We start from the raw sequence: 14,760 nt of genomic DNA on the forward strand, positions 1-14,760 counted from the left end.
ATTCGAGTAATGAACGAATATAAATCATACGGCTGAATAAAAAATTAACCTCTCCCACCACGTAACGTCAACTCTGAAAACCCCCACCCCCACTAACTTTGCGTAACCATTTGGAACAAAAAACAGATTACCCCCCACCCCCTACTGCGTTATGTAATATTTGAACGGGCCCTCGCTACGAAATTATTTAAATTATTTTCGCTACCGATTAGTAACATGTTGGAAAATATTTGAGTGAGAAGTGGAAGTGGCTGGTTCGAGTATTGTATCAAAAAGTAACTCTAAATATCACGCACATAACTTGATGTTTACATTTACATAGCCTATGTGGCTTCACTAATGTTATTGGAAAGATGAAGAAATACGCTCGTATAATTTGTGTTCGCAAAACGGGCAGCGAAACAAATCGAAGAATTTACCAGAAAAATGATGTAGCAAAATATCTTCATTTTGAATTTTAATTTGTTGCTCATGGATTATATGATGCTTCGTGGAACCTACGTAGGTTGAAAAAGGCCTTTGGACGGAGTGTTATTTACCTAGATTATTGATTCTGTGCATCAAGTTAATTTTAAGTTAGCTTGAATTAGTTGAAGTTCATTCACTTAACTAATCTCCTTTAATATTTGTTGAACCTAAACTCTGTTTTAAGCATGAGGCAGGTATTCGTCAAAATATGTCATGAACAACATTTTTCAAACGGGTCGCAAATGTCAATCCGGACGTTACCGGATGAGATATTCGCGAGGATGTGATGTTATGAACTTCCATTCCCCCGATAATTATATGATCGGATTCCGCGAGATTTGATAACTCTTTCAATATTGAAAACGCTCGAAAATACGTAAAAATCACTAATTGCGAAAACTTCTTAAGAGTAGCTATAATTCATAATATCGGAATTTTTATCAACCGGTTTATTAGCATTGAACATAAGAATTCATTTGGTGCATAATACTGATCAATTGTCATTTTTTTTGACGCCTGGCCCAACTTGGTTCGATTCCCAAAAAATGCTTGAAAACTTGTCAATGTTTACAGCGCTCTCAGCATATGATAATACCGTTTAACGTTAATCGAGTGATGGTATATTGTGAAGCATTTATTTAAGCTGCAGAAAAAAATATAGCGGCACCAAAAAGCGACAAAAATTTTTTTTCTTATTTTGGCCAGATTTTTGTTCTAAGTACTCCTCTGTGCGACGGCGCCACAAGTAGCTTCACAGACCCGCGGACAGCAGACATCTTCTTTATTACTTTGCTCATAAGGAACCATTCAAATATTACATAACGCGGAATTTGGCAATTTTCAATACCCACCCACCCCCACGTAACGCAATTTTACATGTTTGCCACACGCAATGTAACGCTTCGCTGAATACCCCCCCACCCCTGAGCGCGTTATGTATTATTTGAATGAGCCCTAAGTTAGCACATATGCATGAAAAAAAAAACAGAAGAGGAACATTAAGTTGGATCCCGGCAGCTTATTTGAATATTTGTTTGAATATTTCCGAAACATTTCTCAGGATCTAGGTGATGAAAAAGTGATAATTATTGTTTGCCATTCCTACTGGTTCTGGAAAATAATCCGTCGAATTTAGATTGCTTTCCTTTGAAAGTACATTTTCGTTACCGGGATCCTTTTTGACAACAAATTTACACATATTCCCTTCACATTAAGCTACCTGTAATGCAAGTGTGTTGGCTAAGTTTCCCGAATCACGATATTTACCATATTCCCCACACGCACGCTCAGTATAGCAGTGACAAACACCGCAGACAGCCAACGCCACTAGCGGACAGCAGCGTCATCAATAAATAAACAAAACGTTGAACTACGTGAACAATAAAACACAAATTTCTGTACAAACACTAGTAATTATGACGTTAAAAATTACATTTTCGTGAACCACAAATTAAGAGCTTTTGATTGATCTATATATCATCGTTGTTCGAATCATTTGAAGAAAAATCAAGTTTCAAGATGGCGTGACTCAGTTTTTTGAAAATTTCTCGGAAACCACAAATTACCACAAATTGGATTTCGAACTCACAAATTAACCACTAAATATTGGTGATAAAAGAACTAAAAAAAAATTACTTTGTCAAGCCATCTTGATATATGCCCGCTTTTGAGTGGTTAAAAAAGACCAACATAGAAGTTAACTCAACTTAAGATCAGAACGGAACAATAATGCTTTCAAAGGCCTAATAAGACCAAAATCTGTCTCAAACTAAGCTCAGAATAGCCAAAAAACTCTTACATATTGCAACAACAACAAAACAACAAATATAGAATGGTAAAAACCAGCTTCTAGAGGCAAAAATGGTTCCTTATTGTAATCAAAATGGGAAAAACGTCAGAAAAGGCATTGAATGGTTCTAAATCGAATTGGAGGTGGCAAAAACCGCTTCCACAGGACAGAAAAGGCAATACAAAAACACCACATGAAGAATGACAACGATTATAACTTTTAAACGTCCTTCCAGAACACCGAAAAAATATTTCTAAAAGAAAAGAAAATACAAAAAAAAAACTAATCACAGATTAAGAACGAAAAATTGAAAAAAAGGTTGTATAGATAAGAAGAGGTCCACAAATAGACTGAGAATGGCGAAGAAATTCGTTTTTTAGTCGTAATGCCAGAAAAAAAAAACCCAAAACTTCTTTAGATGACTAGAAAAATCGCAAGTTGAATAGTGAAAACCGCCTGTTACAAAAAAAAAGCATGAAAAACCAATTATAAAATAGTCAGAAAATAAATAAAATAAAAATAAACGCATAATACAGAAAAGTCCAAGAAATAAGATCTTAAATTAAGAATAACGAAAGCCGCTTCCGAAAATATTGAGAAGGTAAAAAAAGATCGAAAGTGCGTTTACAGTTCAGACAAATTTCATATGAGGGTCACACACACAACGAGGCCAAAGTACACGCAAAAGTTGAAGTCTTGTACAATCATTGTGTCTTCCCGATTCGCACAAATGTTGCACAGAAATCGCACAATAAATGTGTGAAACGCATAACGCAACAGTTGTACAGCGAATACATTGACATAGAATGAAATCAGAATATGTATCATACACCGACACTTTATTCCTCACGTCGAGTGTATTAGTGACTGCACGCGCTTTTTTCTCAAGCGACGAGAGAAATTTCTCTCTCGCTCGTAGAATTTCCATGTATGTGCGACAAGACTATGCGACGCGCAAGGCGATATCTCGTTGCTTCACGAACTGAGCGAGACACCCGTGCTGTACATACTTGATACCAGTATTGTTAGTCTCCTACTCATACTGTCGGTGCGTGCTTGCTGCTATTCAGAGGAATGCATGAAGAAGAAAAAGTATCTCAAAAGCGTGTGTGCAAAAGACTAGAAAAGCGTAGCATATGTCTCGTCCTCAAGCAGAAAGGAGGAGAAAGGTTTTGCTTCTCGTTCGCTTTGCAATGCTGCTTGATACCAGTTGAAACTGTTTGGGTGTAGTAGTTTGGAGATGCAAATACATTTAAGAAACGCTAGAGCATTGATTGCGTTATGCCCAACACGCAATCATTGTACTGGTTCCGAAATACATCAACAATTGCGCTAAAGACGCACAATTTTGTACTGGTTTCGCACCATCCAACTTTTGCGTGTAGAGTTATCCCAAACTTATATCAGAATAGTAAAATAAAAAAACAATTCTAAAAAGTAGAAAGAAGAAAAATAAGAAGAGTTGAAAGTTGCTTCTTTCGTCACTGCTGTCGCTGCTACTGAATTATGTCCGACGGTCGCACCATCTGATAGTAAAATGATTTGTGTGCGCAGAAGCAGGCTCTCACATATACAGCTCAAAGAGATGTTGTAAGAGGCCACACCCGTTTTGTAACTGGTTCATCCTTTTTGTTAAGTTTTGCTAGACGCAAGACACAACGAATCTCATTTCATGTTGACCAAACAAGCGATTTTTTCGTTTCCTGTCAAATGGAGGCAGATAGTAACGCAACAGTTTGTTAGGCTGTTACGTGTTACATACTGCAGCTATGAAGCTGAAGGGCCCCAACATTCTGTTCGTGCTGACAGACATGAGGATGGAGTTCATGCTGTAAAGTCAAATTAACACAATCGTCTTTGTTAAGGCCACCGTTTTGAATGGGGTGTAACAAGGATGGAAAAAATCGTGTCGCATCACAATCATTCAAGTATCATTTCTGAACTTGCTATTCATAAGCTTTCAATCCCAGCAAACCATCGCTATTAAAAGTTACACATTCTCACGCATGCAAGAGACAACTTATAGCAAAGAAATATTAGTAGCTACCTTTGATGATGATTTTGTTTCAGTATTGCCCATAGCGAGTGTTTCACGAAAGAATCGTAAACGATTGCACTCGAGGGATCGGAACGATTCTTTCAAATATTGGTTGCTTGCAGGCGTAACTCGGCTACTTCACGTCGTGCTTTCACCGTGATATACCGCGACGTTTCCTAGTGATTTCAAATATCACATGCTAATGCACCATGCTACCATTTCCGTAAGCATTGATGATACCTACTTGCTCCGGTAAGCAAACAGTTGAACGCAATCTAACGTTCATTTGGATTCATAATTTTGTATCACTGGCGATGAAATCTCAAAGATTCTCGCGATACCGTTGAATGCAAGTGAACTTGGATACAATAAATACTATCGTGTTTGTATCATTCAGTCTTTTTCTATGGTATTCGGAACTTTTATAAGCGAAAAACAATCAGCAGCGTTTCTATGGAAAACTTGTACGCGAGTGGAAACAATTGAACGATACCTGATGAATCAAAGAACACATTGGCATGAAATATTGCTAGTGATTGAAAATTTCCATGCTTGGGGTGTAATGAATATTTTTTTAAATTTTAGCTAGACGAGGAGTTAATGTGATACCAAATTTAAATATGCACAAAAAATACGGCATCACTGAAATGAAACGGAACAAACACTATGCGATGCAGACAAGATTTAACAGTCATGGTGCATGCTAGTTAAAATAACATTACACTTTTGATTCTAGCGCAAACCTACTTTTGAAAAAATATTCAATCTTTGATCAGTTAGTTATTTTGTCCTTAAAAGGACAATTCAGTGATAAATTTAAAATTGGATTGGATGCTGATCGCCAAGGATATAAATTATTACTCGCGCTCATTTTTTCGCAAACCGATAGCTCATTTTATAAGCACAAGTCTGGACAACTTTGTATGACGAACTTGAAGTCCTCAAGCAGTACTACAACGTTGTCGAAGTGAGTATTGCTCGTACTCAAACACCAGAGCTGTGAGCGCACAGTCTTACAAATTATCGCGAAAAGTCTCTTGAATGTGCTCTAACAGCTGCGGTGTTTGAGTACGAGCATTACTCTCTTCGAGTTCGTCATACAAAGTTTTTCAAAAATGTGCTTATCAAACGAGCTATTGGCTTGCAAAAAATGAGCGTGAGTGATAATTTACATTCTTGGGTCGCATCTCTGTGCTAACCCGAAAGTATAAGTGAGGCACTTCGACAACACAGTGGACTGAACCGACAGCCAACTAAGACAAAGCTTCACTGTAGAAAGAGCCGTTGTTGCTACCTGCTGCGCACCATCCGATAGTAAAATGATTTGTTTGAGCAGAAGCAGGCTCTTATATAGCCCAAATGGTACATTCTTGATTAACTAGGTATTATATTCTGTCTACCATCTTTGGAAAAGCAAGTACTAAGTGTCCAATCACAGGCCGAAATCTGTGTTTCAACTAGGTTTGATAATTTTTCAATAGTACAATAGTTCGCGTAATCATATTACAATTTCCTGCATTTGAGCGGATGCGTAGATAATTTTCCAATCGATTGCGAATCGAATGGAGGGCTCGGTAAAAAACTAACCAACTTATAAGCATTTCAAATTGGACAGATTTTTCCACTGTTCCGGTTTTTCGTTCAACGTCTTTCTGGTAGACGTGGTTCTACGTCCAAAAAAATGATCCCAGATAGTGGACCAAAACAACAACACACAACTTGAGCCCCAAATGACAAAGAAAGTTTATTTTTTAAGGGAATGGCGAAAGAGCATTTCTTCAGAATGAAAAAAATCCTGAATAATATCAAATTGATGCCAAAAGGTGATCCCAAACTGGGCACATAATTGGGAGTATACAATGGAAAAATTCCAACAAAATATCATAAAAAGAAGCAAATGAGGGAGAAAACGCTTACACAGGCCAGAAGAAGGGTTAAATATGATTCTAAATTGGGTTCAGAATGGGAAAAACAAACGCGTCTGAAGGTAAAATATAATCCCATTTTGTGTAACAAAATTGCGATAAAACACCAGAAAAGACCTTAGTAAAAAATGATCCCTAATTGAGCTTTAAATGGTGAAAAAACTTCTCTTCAGACCAGGAAAATCCAAAATAGAAACGCTTCCAGGGGAAACCCGGCGAATAATATCTCGAATGGCGAAAAACGCTTCTATAAGCGAAAATAAGTATCCGAATTAGCTCAATATGCTAAACTCATAAATAAACAGAAAAAAGCCTAATAGGGCTAAAAAATTGTATGCTGTTTCCCAATTTTATTGCTTTAAAATAATTTTGATATCCCTAGAGGGATTCGAGCAAGCCATGACCGAAATAGTTCGTACAAATTTTCGCTCGCGTGTTATATAATAGGAAGAAAACTGCTTTAATGTTGTGCGTGTTCGTTATAAATGTTATCGCGAAGTGCGTTTATTTTTTTAAATTTACAAGTGTTTTTTGGAAGAGTTTGCGGCTTGTTGTGTTATGTTTGTTGCGAAACATCCACCAATTGAGTGTAGTAATGCCGTAAACATCGATTGACAAAATGGCTGCAATAGCATATAGAGTGGTACTACGCCACCGTCGCTTGCAGCTGGTTTTAGTTTGCTTCTCATCACTGTGTGTTGTGTGTGTAGAAAGAGTTGAACAAGTTGGAAAATTGAACGTCGAGAGATGATGAAAAATTCATATACCTAGTTTTCGGGAGAAAAATTGGACGAAACGGGAATCGAGTGTAGTGAAATCGATTTAGTGCGTTTTATCGGTGAAATTATGATTGTTCTAGCGGAATTGGTTAAATTGTTCAGAAAACTTTAGATTCTGTTATTGTCTCGCGGCTCTTTGTTTCGCAGTTTCGTGGTGGTAGTGTGCATATCTGGATAGTGTGTATCAAATTACCGGGACTGCTGCTCGCACTGGCCCAACGAGTCACAGATGTGAAGGGAATTGGAAGATAAGTATCGGTGTTTGTGTTCTTTTACATGCAATCTGAAGTAGAAGTGGGCAAAACAGTTTTTTTACCGAAAGCGGCTCTGAACCAGTCACTCACCGTCTCAATAAACGCCTCATAGTTAACAATTATTCGCGAGATTGATGGATCGTGCTGTTTCGGTAAACTTCGGTCTCGGGCGAACCATCCGTTTTAGCGCGCAAAGAACCGTGGTTCATTTTCTTGAGCCGTTCGATCAATCGCTCGAGCTCGGCTTACCGAAATGTACTATTTTCCGTAATGAGCGCGTGCTAAAAATCTTTGAACGTGATAAGCAGAACGTTAGTAAATATGAATGAGCCAGAATCGGTCAGTTAAATATTCCGCTCCACTTACATATCGATTGTCTAACTATATAGTCAAATATTTATTTACCGCGCGCGAGATTAGGAAATATATGATCGTTACCGTTTTGCAATTTATGATTTTTCTAGCTTTTGCGCAAATATTGTTACAAATAAACTTTTCTCTCAGTTCACCATAGTGTAATCTTATAGGTGGAAATGAAACTAGCTCATGTATACTCGGATTGTGATTGATTTGGCCCTTTGTAAATAAACACTGTTTGTTTTATGTATGGTTGTATATTTGCATTTTTCAAATTATAAGGCTTTGAATGCATGCAACTCTGCCAGTTTTCATACTTAACAGGTGTCACAGGTTACTCATCGTATCAACGGACTCCTTCAAGCGCTATATAGAAATTGTATATTCTATGATACAAACCACGCACACGTGTACGTGGCCCCAACAACATACTTATTGCTTGTTGGTTTAATTCGATTCCATGAACGAAATTATAAATTTTGTATTTCTTCCAAGTAAACCACACACATTTTTCCATGGTCTTTCGTGTTTTAATCGGTCTCAAATCATGAAATAGTTTTTTTTTTAAATAGACTAACAGTATACGAGGAATTTATTAGGCATAAAGCCAGATGTGCTGGTGACCAAATATCTGGATACTCCGCGTCGATACCATCCATGAGATCGTATTTTCTACAGATTGATCATCAACGCGTAATAGTTGTTGGTAGCCAAAAGGGTCACTTCAACACAACATAGGAGTGGAGGGGCATTAACGTGGATACAACTTTCGTGACTCGTAGCTTTAGTAACATTATATAGTTGACTAGTATAAATCAATGAATACGTTTCGGTTTCACGGTTACATACGGTTACAGTTACATCATGACCTCGTAAGGAGATGTCCGAACATTTGAGTTGTCTCAATTCAATTGTAGGTCCGGGATCAACTCAATTATAGGTCCAGTGTGCGTTCAATTATAGGTCGCGTGCGTTTCGTTTTTTCAGTGTTACATCATCAAACAGAATGAGTTCGGAACCCGTTTTAATTTTCGCGGTGAATATAATTATTGAGTCTGTCTTGATTAGGTTATAGGTCCGGTATCCTTGCGTGCGCGATATTTGGTATTATGAACCCGGTGCTCGAAATTAGCGCATCGTTTACCAAAACGAACCCAGCTGCAAACCCTTCCCTCACCTCCAACATCCCAGTGATTTCTCGTGGAAGTGCAGAGATGTTCTCGGCTTCCAACAAAGCGAGTATCACGTCAACATGTTCCTATACATACTCCTTCTTTGACCTGCTTTCGGATGCGGCCGGCGCTGGTATTGCCTAATATAAAGATTAAGGTCACCAGTTTTAACACATTGAGGATGAATGTGATCCCAAACATCATCCGCTGGTTCTCTGTGTTATTACAGCTGATCTGGCAATAACGGAGTAGCAACCGCGGGCGGTCAATCATGCTCATGCTCATGCTTTATTGCTTTAAAATAATTTAGCAGGATTCCATAATAATTATGTCAAAAATATCCCTGTTCAATCGTTGAAAACGGTAGAAAAAGTGAGGTTAATGAGCGTTGCAACATTAAACTGTTCTGCAATTGCAGAAACTCCATTTCATTGCGAGCGATTTATCCTATTCATAGAAATGAATGTATATCATACCTATTTTTACATCATTTAGTTGTGTTAAAATCTATTCCATTTTAAATACACTTCCACACTGAAACCTAAAAAATAAAAAAAAATGTTAATCGTTCGGAGAGTGAATCCCATTTAAACCAAATACGTGGCGTTTGCAAGTAGAAATCGTTGTCAACGGCCACGACCGACGGGGTTCATCACTTATCGGTGCGTTTAGTTCTTTTGTTATTTCATTTGTGAAAATATGTTCGCACTACGTGTTACTGCACTTCCTCGGTAAGAGAGAAAGAAAAAAAAACAAACAAGTGGCAGCAAATGAGTTAACTTTTTTTTTCGTGAAAAAAAAAATAACCTGTCGATTCATACAAGTGTCCCACGAACGAGTGAACGGACTCGGAATTCTGAACCTGTGCCCTCGGGGGTGAACGATTGGAATTTTTGCCTCCTGCTTCTTTACACTCGCTCGATGCGGTGATGATGTGGAAAATATAAAATATTTCGAACCTTTTCGAAAGAAGGAAGGACAGGTGAAACACACGTGGCGGGAGTTTAAACCGAAATTCTTTCGGCATGTTGTTTTTTATTGTTTTTGTGTCTCAGTTTTAAATAACGTTTTATCACTGAAAGGAACGGCAGGCCGGTGCCCTCGATGGAAAAAAAATGGAAAGTGTGCTGCTGCTAGCCCACGAACCTAAGTGCGGAGAGGCTGCTGCTGCGTGTATTCTCGGATGTTTTACCTTCTTCACTTTTTTTTCACTTTCGTCCATGCTGTTGTATAGGGAAGAGGGGCCGGCGCGGTGAAAAGGTGCCGAGATAACGAGCGAAGTAAATTTTAATGGACTTTTGGAAATTGGTCGCATTTGTTCTATTGTGTGCGGGAGAAATCGAGATTTTACGTACGCTCGAGTCCATTTAAGCACCCCCCCCCCCTTTTTTTCGCGCTTGGAATTGATTTCTATTGACTGAATTTCAATCGATTTGTCGTGTGAAATGGGTTTTTAGTAAATTGAAACTAATGAACGGTTTTCAATTTCTCTTCCGCACAGTTCAATGTTGCCGCTCCGGCGAACGAAATATGGCCAGTGGAACGACCGGATGGGATGCCACAAATTACCGCCCTGGAAGTGATGTGCGGTAAGGACCACATGGATGTGCATTTGTCCTTCTCAGCGCCGTTCGAGGGGATTGTCAGTTCGAAAGGTAAGCTTCTTTTGGATAGACGGGTTCATCACCTTAAACATTTTTTTTTCCTCCAATCAGGTCAACACAGTGACCCACGTTGCATCTATGTTCCACCTTCTACCGGGAAAACGTTTTTCACGTTCCGCATTTCGTACTCGCGCTGCGGTACCAAACCGGATCTCAACGGTCAGTTCTACGAGAACACAGTCGTCGTCCAATATGACAAGGATCTGCTCGAAGTTTGGGACGAAGCAAAGCGGTTGCGTTGCGAATGGTTCAACGACTACGAGAAGACAGCCTCCAAGCCTCCGATGGTGATTGCCGATCTAGACGTGATCCAGCTGGATTTCCGAGGTAAGTTGAACGATTCAAACCCTCCAATCAAAGGTTAATTTCCCGCCCTACTTTTAGGTGACAACGTTGACTGCTGGATGGAGATTCAACAGGGTAAAGGACCATGGGCTCCCGCCGTCAGTGGGATTGTTCCACTGGGATCGACCATGACGCTTGTTGTTGCAATAAACGACTTCCGGGGGGAGTTCGACATGCGAGTTAAATCCTGCATCGCATCCGATGGCGCTGGTCACCTCATTAAACTCTCCGATGAGTACGGATGCGTTCTGCGACCGAAGATGATCTCCCGCTTCCTCAAGGCACGCGCTCCAGATGATAAGGCTTCCGTAATCACATACGCCTTCTTCCATGCGTTCAAATTCCCTGACGCACTCAGCGTCCACATCAAGTGTAAGGTAGAAATCTGTCGCCACGGTTGCTTGGATCACTGCCAGCACAGTGCCGGTCCCGGTTCCAAACATCACGATCTACTCGAGCGAAAGGACACCCTGGACAACCATCAGAACAGCAATGACGTTCTGCAGGATTCCGCCGAAGAAGACACCAGCATCAACAACCAACAGGACGTATTCTACGATGACATCATCCACACCGACAAGAACTTCAACCAATCTCCACCTCCGCCACCACCACCACCAGGCCCAGCCAAAAAACCTCTAATCCCAATGATCCAGAAAAAGAAAGACAGCGGATATCTGCAGTACCACCATCACCAACCGCTCCGGGATTCTTCAATCGATGAGCTCGAATCGCTCTTCCTCAACGACCACTCGATGATGCCAGCCGAGTTGTTGAAAAAACAACCTCCCCAAATGCATCAACCACCACCACCTCCACCACCACAAAAACAACCCCTGAAATCCACCCCAGAAGACGAGAAATTCCCTCACGGACCGCGTCAGATGGACGCCGAAAAGCGTATGGGACTACCGGCCGTCGCCGGTCCCCGTGCCCTCAACCTAGACGCCGACGATGTCCGGAATCCAAAGTATCAGAACGACCTTCCGCACAGTCGTGCCCGTCGCTCGATCAAAATCACCGATCGCAAGATCCGTTCGGCGGACGTTGGTGTCAGTGGCATTTACGAGGTAATCTCGGAAGCCGATCTGGCCTTCAACCCGGACACCAAACAGGAAGCCGTGACCGTATTCCAGGGTAAGATCGCCGAAGAGGTCGTCTACGGTATCTGCATGCCAGTCCCCGGCTTCAGTATCCTATTCATCCTGGTCATCTCGGCCACCATCATATCGGCCCTGATAGCGGGCTCCCTGCTCTATCGGTACCAGCTGCAGAAAGAGATGGCCAAACAACAGCAGCAGCAGGGTGGGGCCACACCGGGCCATCTACCACCGAACAACTTTGCCACCTGGATGACGCTGAGACTGTTCCGATCGAGACAGCAGCAAGCGGCTGCTGCTGCTGCCGCAGCTTCACTGGCCGCGTCCAGCGGGGCACGCAGCTCACTAGACATCAGCACGACGGCTCAGTGAAATTGTCTCTGTTAGAAAGGGAAACAGGAAGTTAAATCATGACACAAGACCGCATTTGATTAGTGTCCGGGGTGTCGAAGTTGTGAAAATGTCACACATCACATTCGCTCTTTCGGGTTCATTGCAATATTTATTTAAAAACGCACCCAGCAGCTGATGAAGCAGAAAGAAAGAGAGCGTAAATCGCAGTGAAGGAAAAAAAGACGCTAGATTGTAAGCAAAAAAAAACACGAGGGTTGTTCTTGAAAAAAGCATCGAAGTTAGCGGTGCATTTTTTTGTTGATTTTTTTTTCCACTATCCTACATTTGCTCAACCTGATTTAACTATCTTCGAAGCGAGTGCAGCAACAATTTTGCCGCGAAGATAACTAATAGAAGAGAGAACAAAGATTATTCTATATACACTGTTAAGGTTAAATAGTTCATTTTGGTTAAGTTTAATCGTAGAGAGAGCGAGTATGCAGTAGCGATAAATTTTGTGGCAATATTTTTTTTTGTTTTAAGCCGTTGTAAAAGAGTAGCAGAAGGAGGAGAAGTATACGGAGATTAAGGGAGAAATGCTCAATCAGTATAGTTTTAAAGTGAAACTTTTCAGCAACAGTGAAAACGCAAAACACACACAGTTAAGGAAGAAAGTCTAAGTTATTTAATTTATTATCAAGTTTGTTCCCCTGGTTGGTGGATCTGCGGTTGGTTGGGCGTCAAACGAGCGCCCAGACAGATATGCGACTGTCAACTACTGGAACAATACACTCATAGCTAGTAAGCCGGTTTGTAGATGAGATGGATTTGAAAAAAAAAAACCGTTATCGATAGTTGAACAAACACAATCACACACACAGACACACCCATAAACAGTATTGTATAGAAAAATAAAACAGTGGTAATGATTCTATCCGAAATTCTTAAACTAAAGGTAGATTGAACTCAGAATTCTTGACTACTTTGTGATAAGGTCGTATCTAAATGTAAACAAAACGAGTGAGAGTTATATCCCTTGTACTTCACAAGCACGAATCATCTCACTGCGTTGAAGAAAATCAACTACCAAATCAGTTTCTGTTAATACGAGAAGATCATACTGAAAATGTTGAATTATCCCGACATAATTGACAGAAATCGACAGCACTACAGTGGTTACCTGGGTTACCGATTTTGCACGTAAACAACTACATCGGATACCAAGGTAACTTACCATGCCGGTTTGCGGCTACGTTCATTCAAAGAAGTGTAATTCATTCATGATTAACAGTGTGATGAATAATTGAGCATTGATATAAGTTTTGAGATGAATATGGGAGCGTTGCGAAAAATGGTTTGTTTTACAAAATTCAGGATAAATTAAGCTAAATTTACTGAATTTCCAATACTGGGCGATTCCATAAGAGCATTTGGTCAATGATTTCGTGAAAATTTGATGTTTAATCCGTGCATTCTTCGTGAATATCGGCTTAATGAGATGAATAATGGAACAATTACTCTATTGAATATAAAAACTATTTCGCAATATATCAGTAGTGTCTTGCCCCAAGCATGTAGCATCAATCATAGTAACCCATGAGTCAGTAGACAAAATCAGACTCGAACTTTAACCGTGATGGCAAAAACAGTGAGGCTACTTCATTTAGAAGTGAGCGCATACGTAGAACGGTACCCCGCCGCGTCGAAAACGGATATCGTGTGACAAATATATCGAACTACCGTAAACCAGCATGCAAAAGAAAAAGAAAACATGATGCCAAATTGAGCTCAGAATGGCCGAAATCGCCTTCGAAAGGCCAAAAAAGAAAATGATCCCAAATTGAGCTCAGAATGGCCGAAATCGCCTTCTTAAGGCCAGAAAAGGCCAAAAAAGAAAATGATCCCAAATTGAGCTCAGAATAGCCGAAATCGCCTTCTAAAGGCAAAAAAAAATGATCACAAATTGAGCTCAGAATAGCCGAAATCGCCTTCTAAAGGCCAGAAAAGGCAAAAAAAAAATGATCCCAAATTGAGCTCAGAATGGCCGAAATCGCCTTCTAAAGGCCAGCAAAGGCCAACAAAGAAAATGATCCCAAATTGAGCTCAGAATAGCCGAAATCGCCTTCTAAAGGCCAGAAAAGGCCAAAAAAGAAAATGATCCCAAATTGAGCTCAGCAGGGCCGAAATCGCCTTCTAAAAGCCAAAAAAGGCCAAAAAAGAAAATGATCCCAAATTGAGCTCAGAATGGCCGAAATCGCCTTCTAAAGGCCAGAAAAGGCCAAAAAAGAAAATGATCCCAAATTGAGCTCAGAATAGCCGAAATCGCCTTCTAAAGGCCCAAAAAAAATGATCCCAAATTGAGCTCAGAATGGCCGAAATCGCCTTCAAAAGGCCAGAAAAGGCCAATCAGAAAATGATCCCAAATTGAGCTCAGAATGGCCGAAATCGCCTTCTAAAGGCCCAAAAAAATGATCACAAATTGAGCTCAGAATAGCCGAAATCGCCTTCTAAAGGCCAAAAAAGAAAATGATCCCAA

General features: G+C 40.3%; 1 protein-coding gene across 1 annotated transcript in view; it reads left to right on the top strand.

Moving 5' to 3' along the window:
- LOC129717860 (uncharacterized) overlaps nucleotides 1-12,555 on the top strand; it is an 88,922-nt gene extending 76,367 nt beyond the window's left edge. The window contains exons 3-5 of the mRNA XM_055668090.1: nucleotides 10,284-10,437; nucleotides 10,498-10,773; nucleotides 10,831-12,555. Of these exons, the coding sequence (XP_055524065.1) occupies nucleotides 10,284-10,437; nucleotides 10,498-10,773; nucleotides 10,831-12,263 (1,863 nt within the window). The 3' untranslated portion in view covers nucleotides 12,264-12,555. The remainder of the gene's footprint in view (nucleotides 1-10,283; nucleotides 10,438-10,497; nucleotides 10,774-10,830) is intronic.
- Nucleotides 12,556-14,760: the final 2,205 nt, after the last annotated feature.

The sequence above is a fragment of the Wyeomyia smithii genome, chromosome 1, assembly GCF_029784165.1.
Source record: "Wyeomyia smithii strain HCP4-BCI-WySm-NY-G18 chromosome 1, ASM2978416v1, whole genome shotgun sequence".
Taxonomy (NCBI): Eukaryota; Metazoa; Arthropoda; class Insecta; order Diptera; family Culicidae; genus Wyeomyia; species Wyeomyia smithii.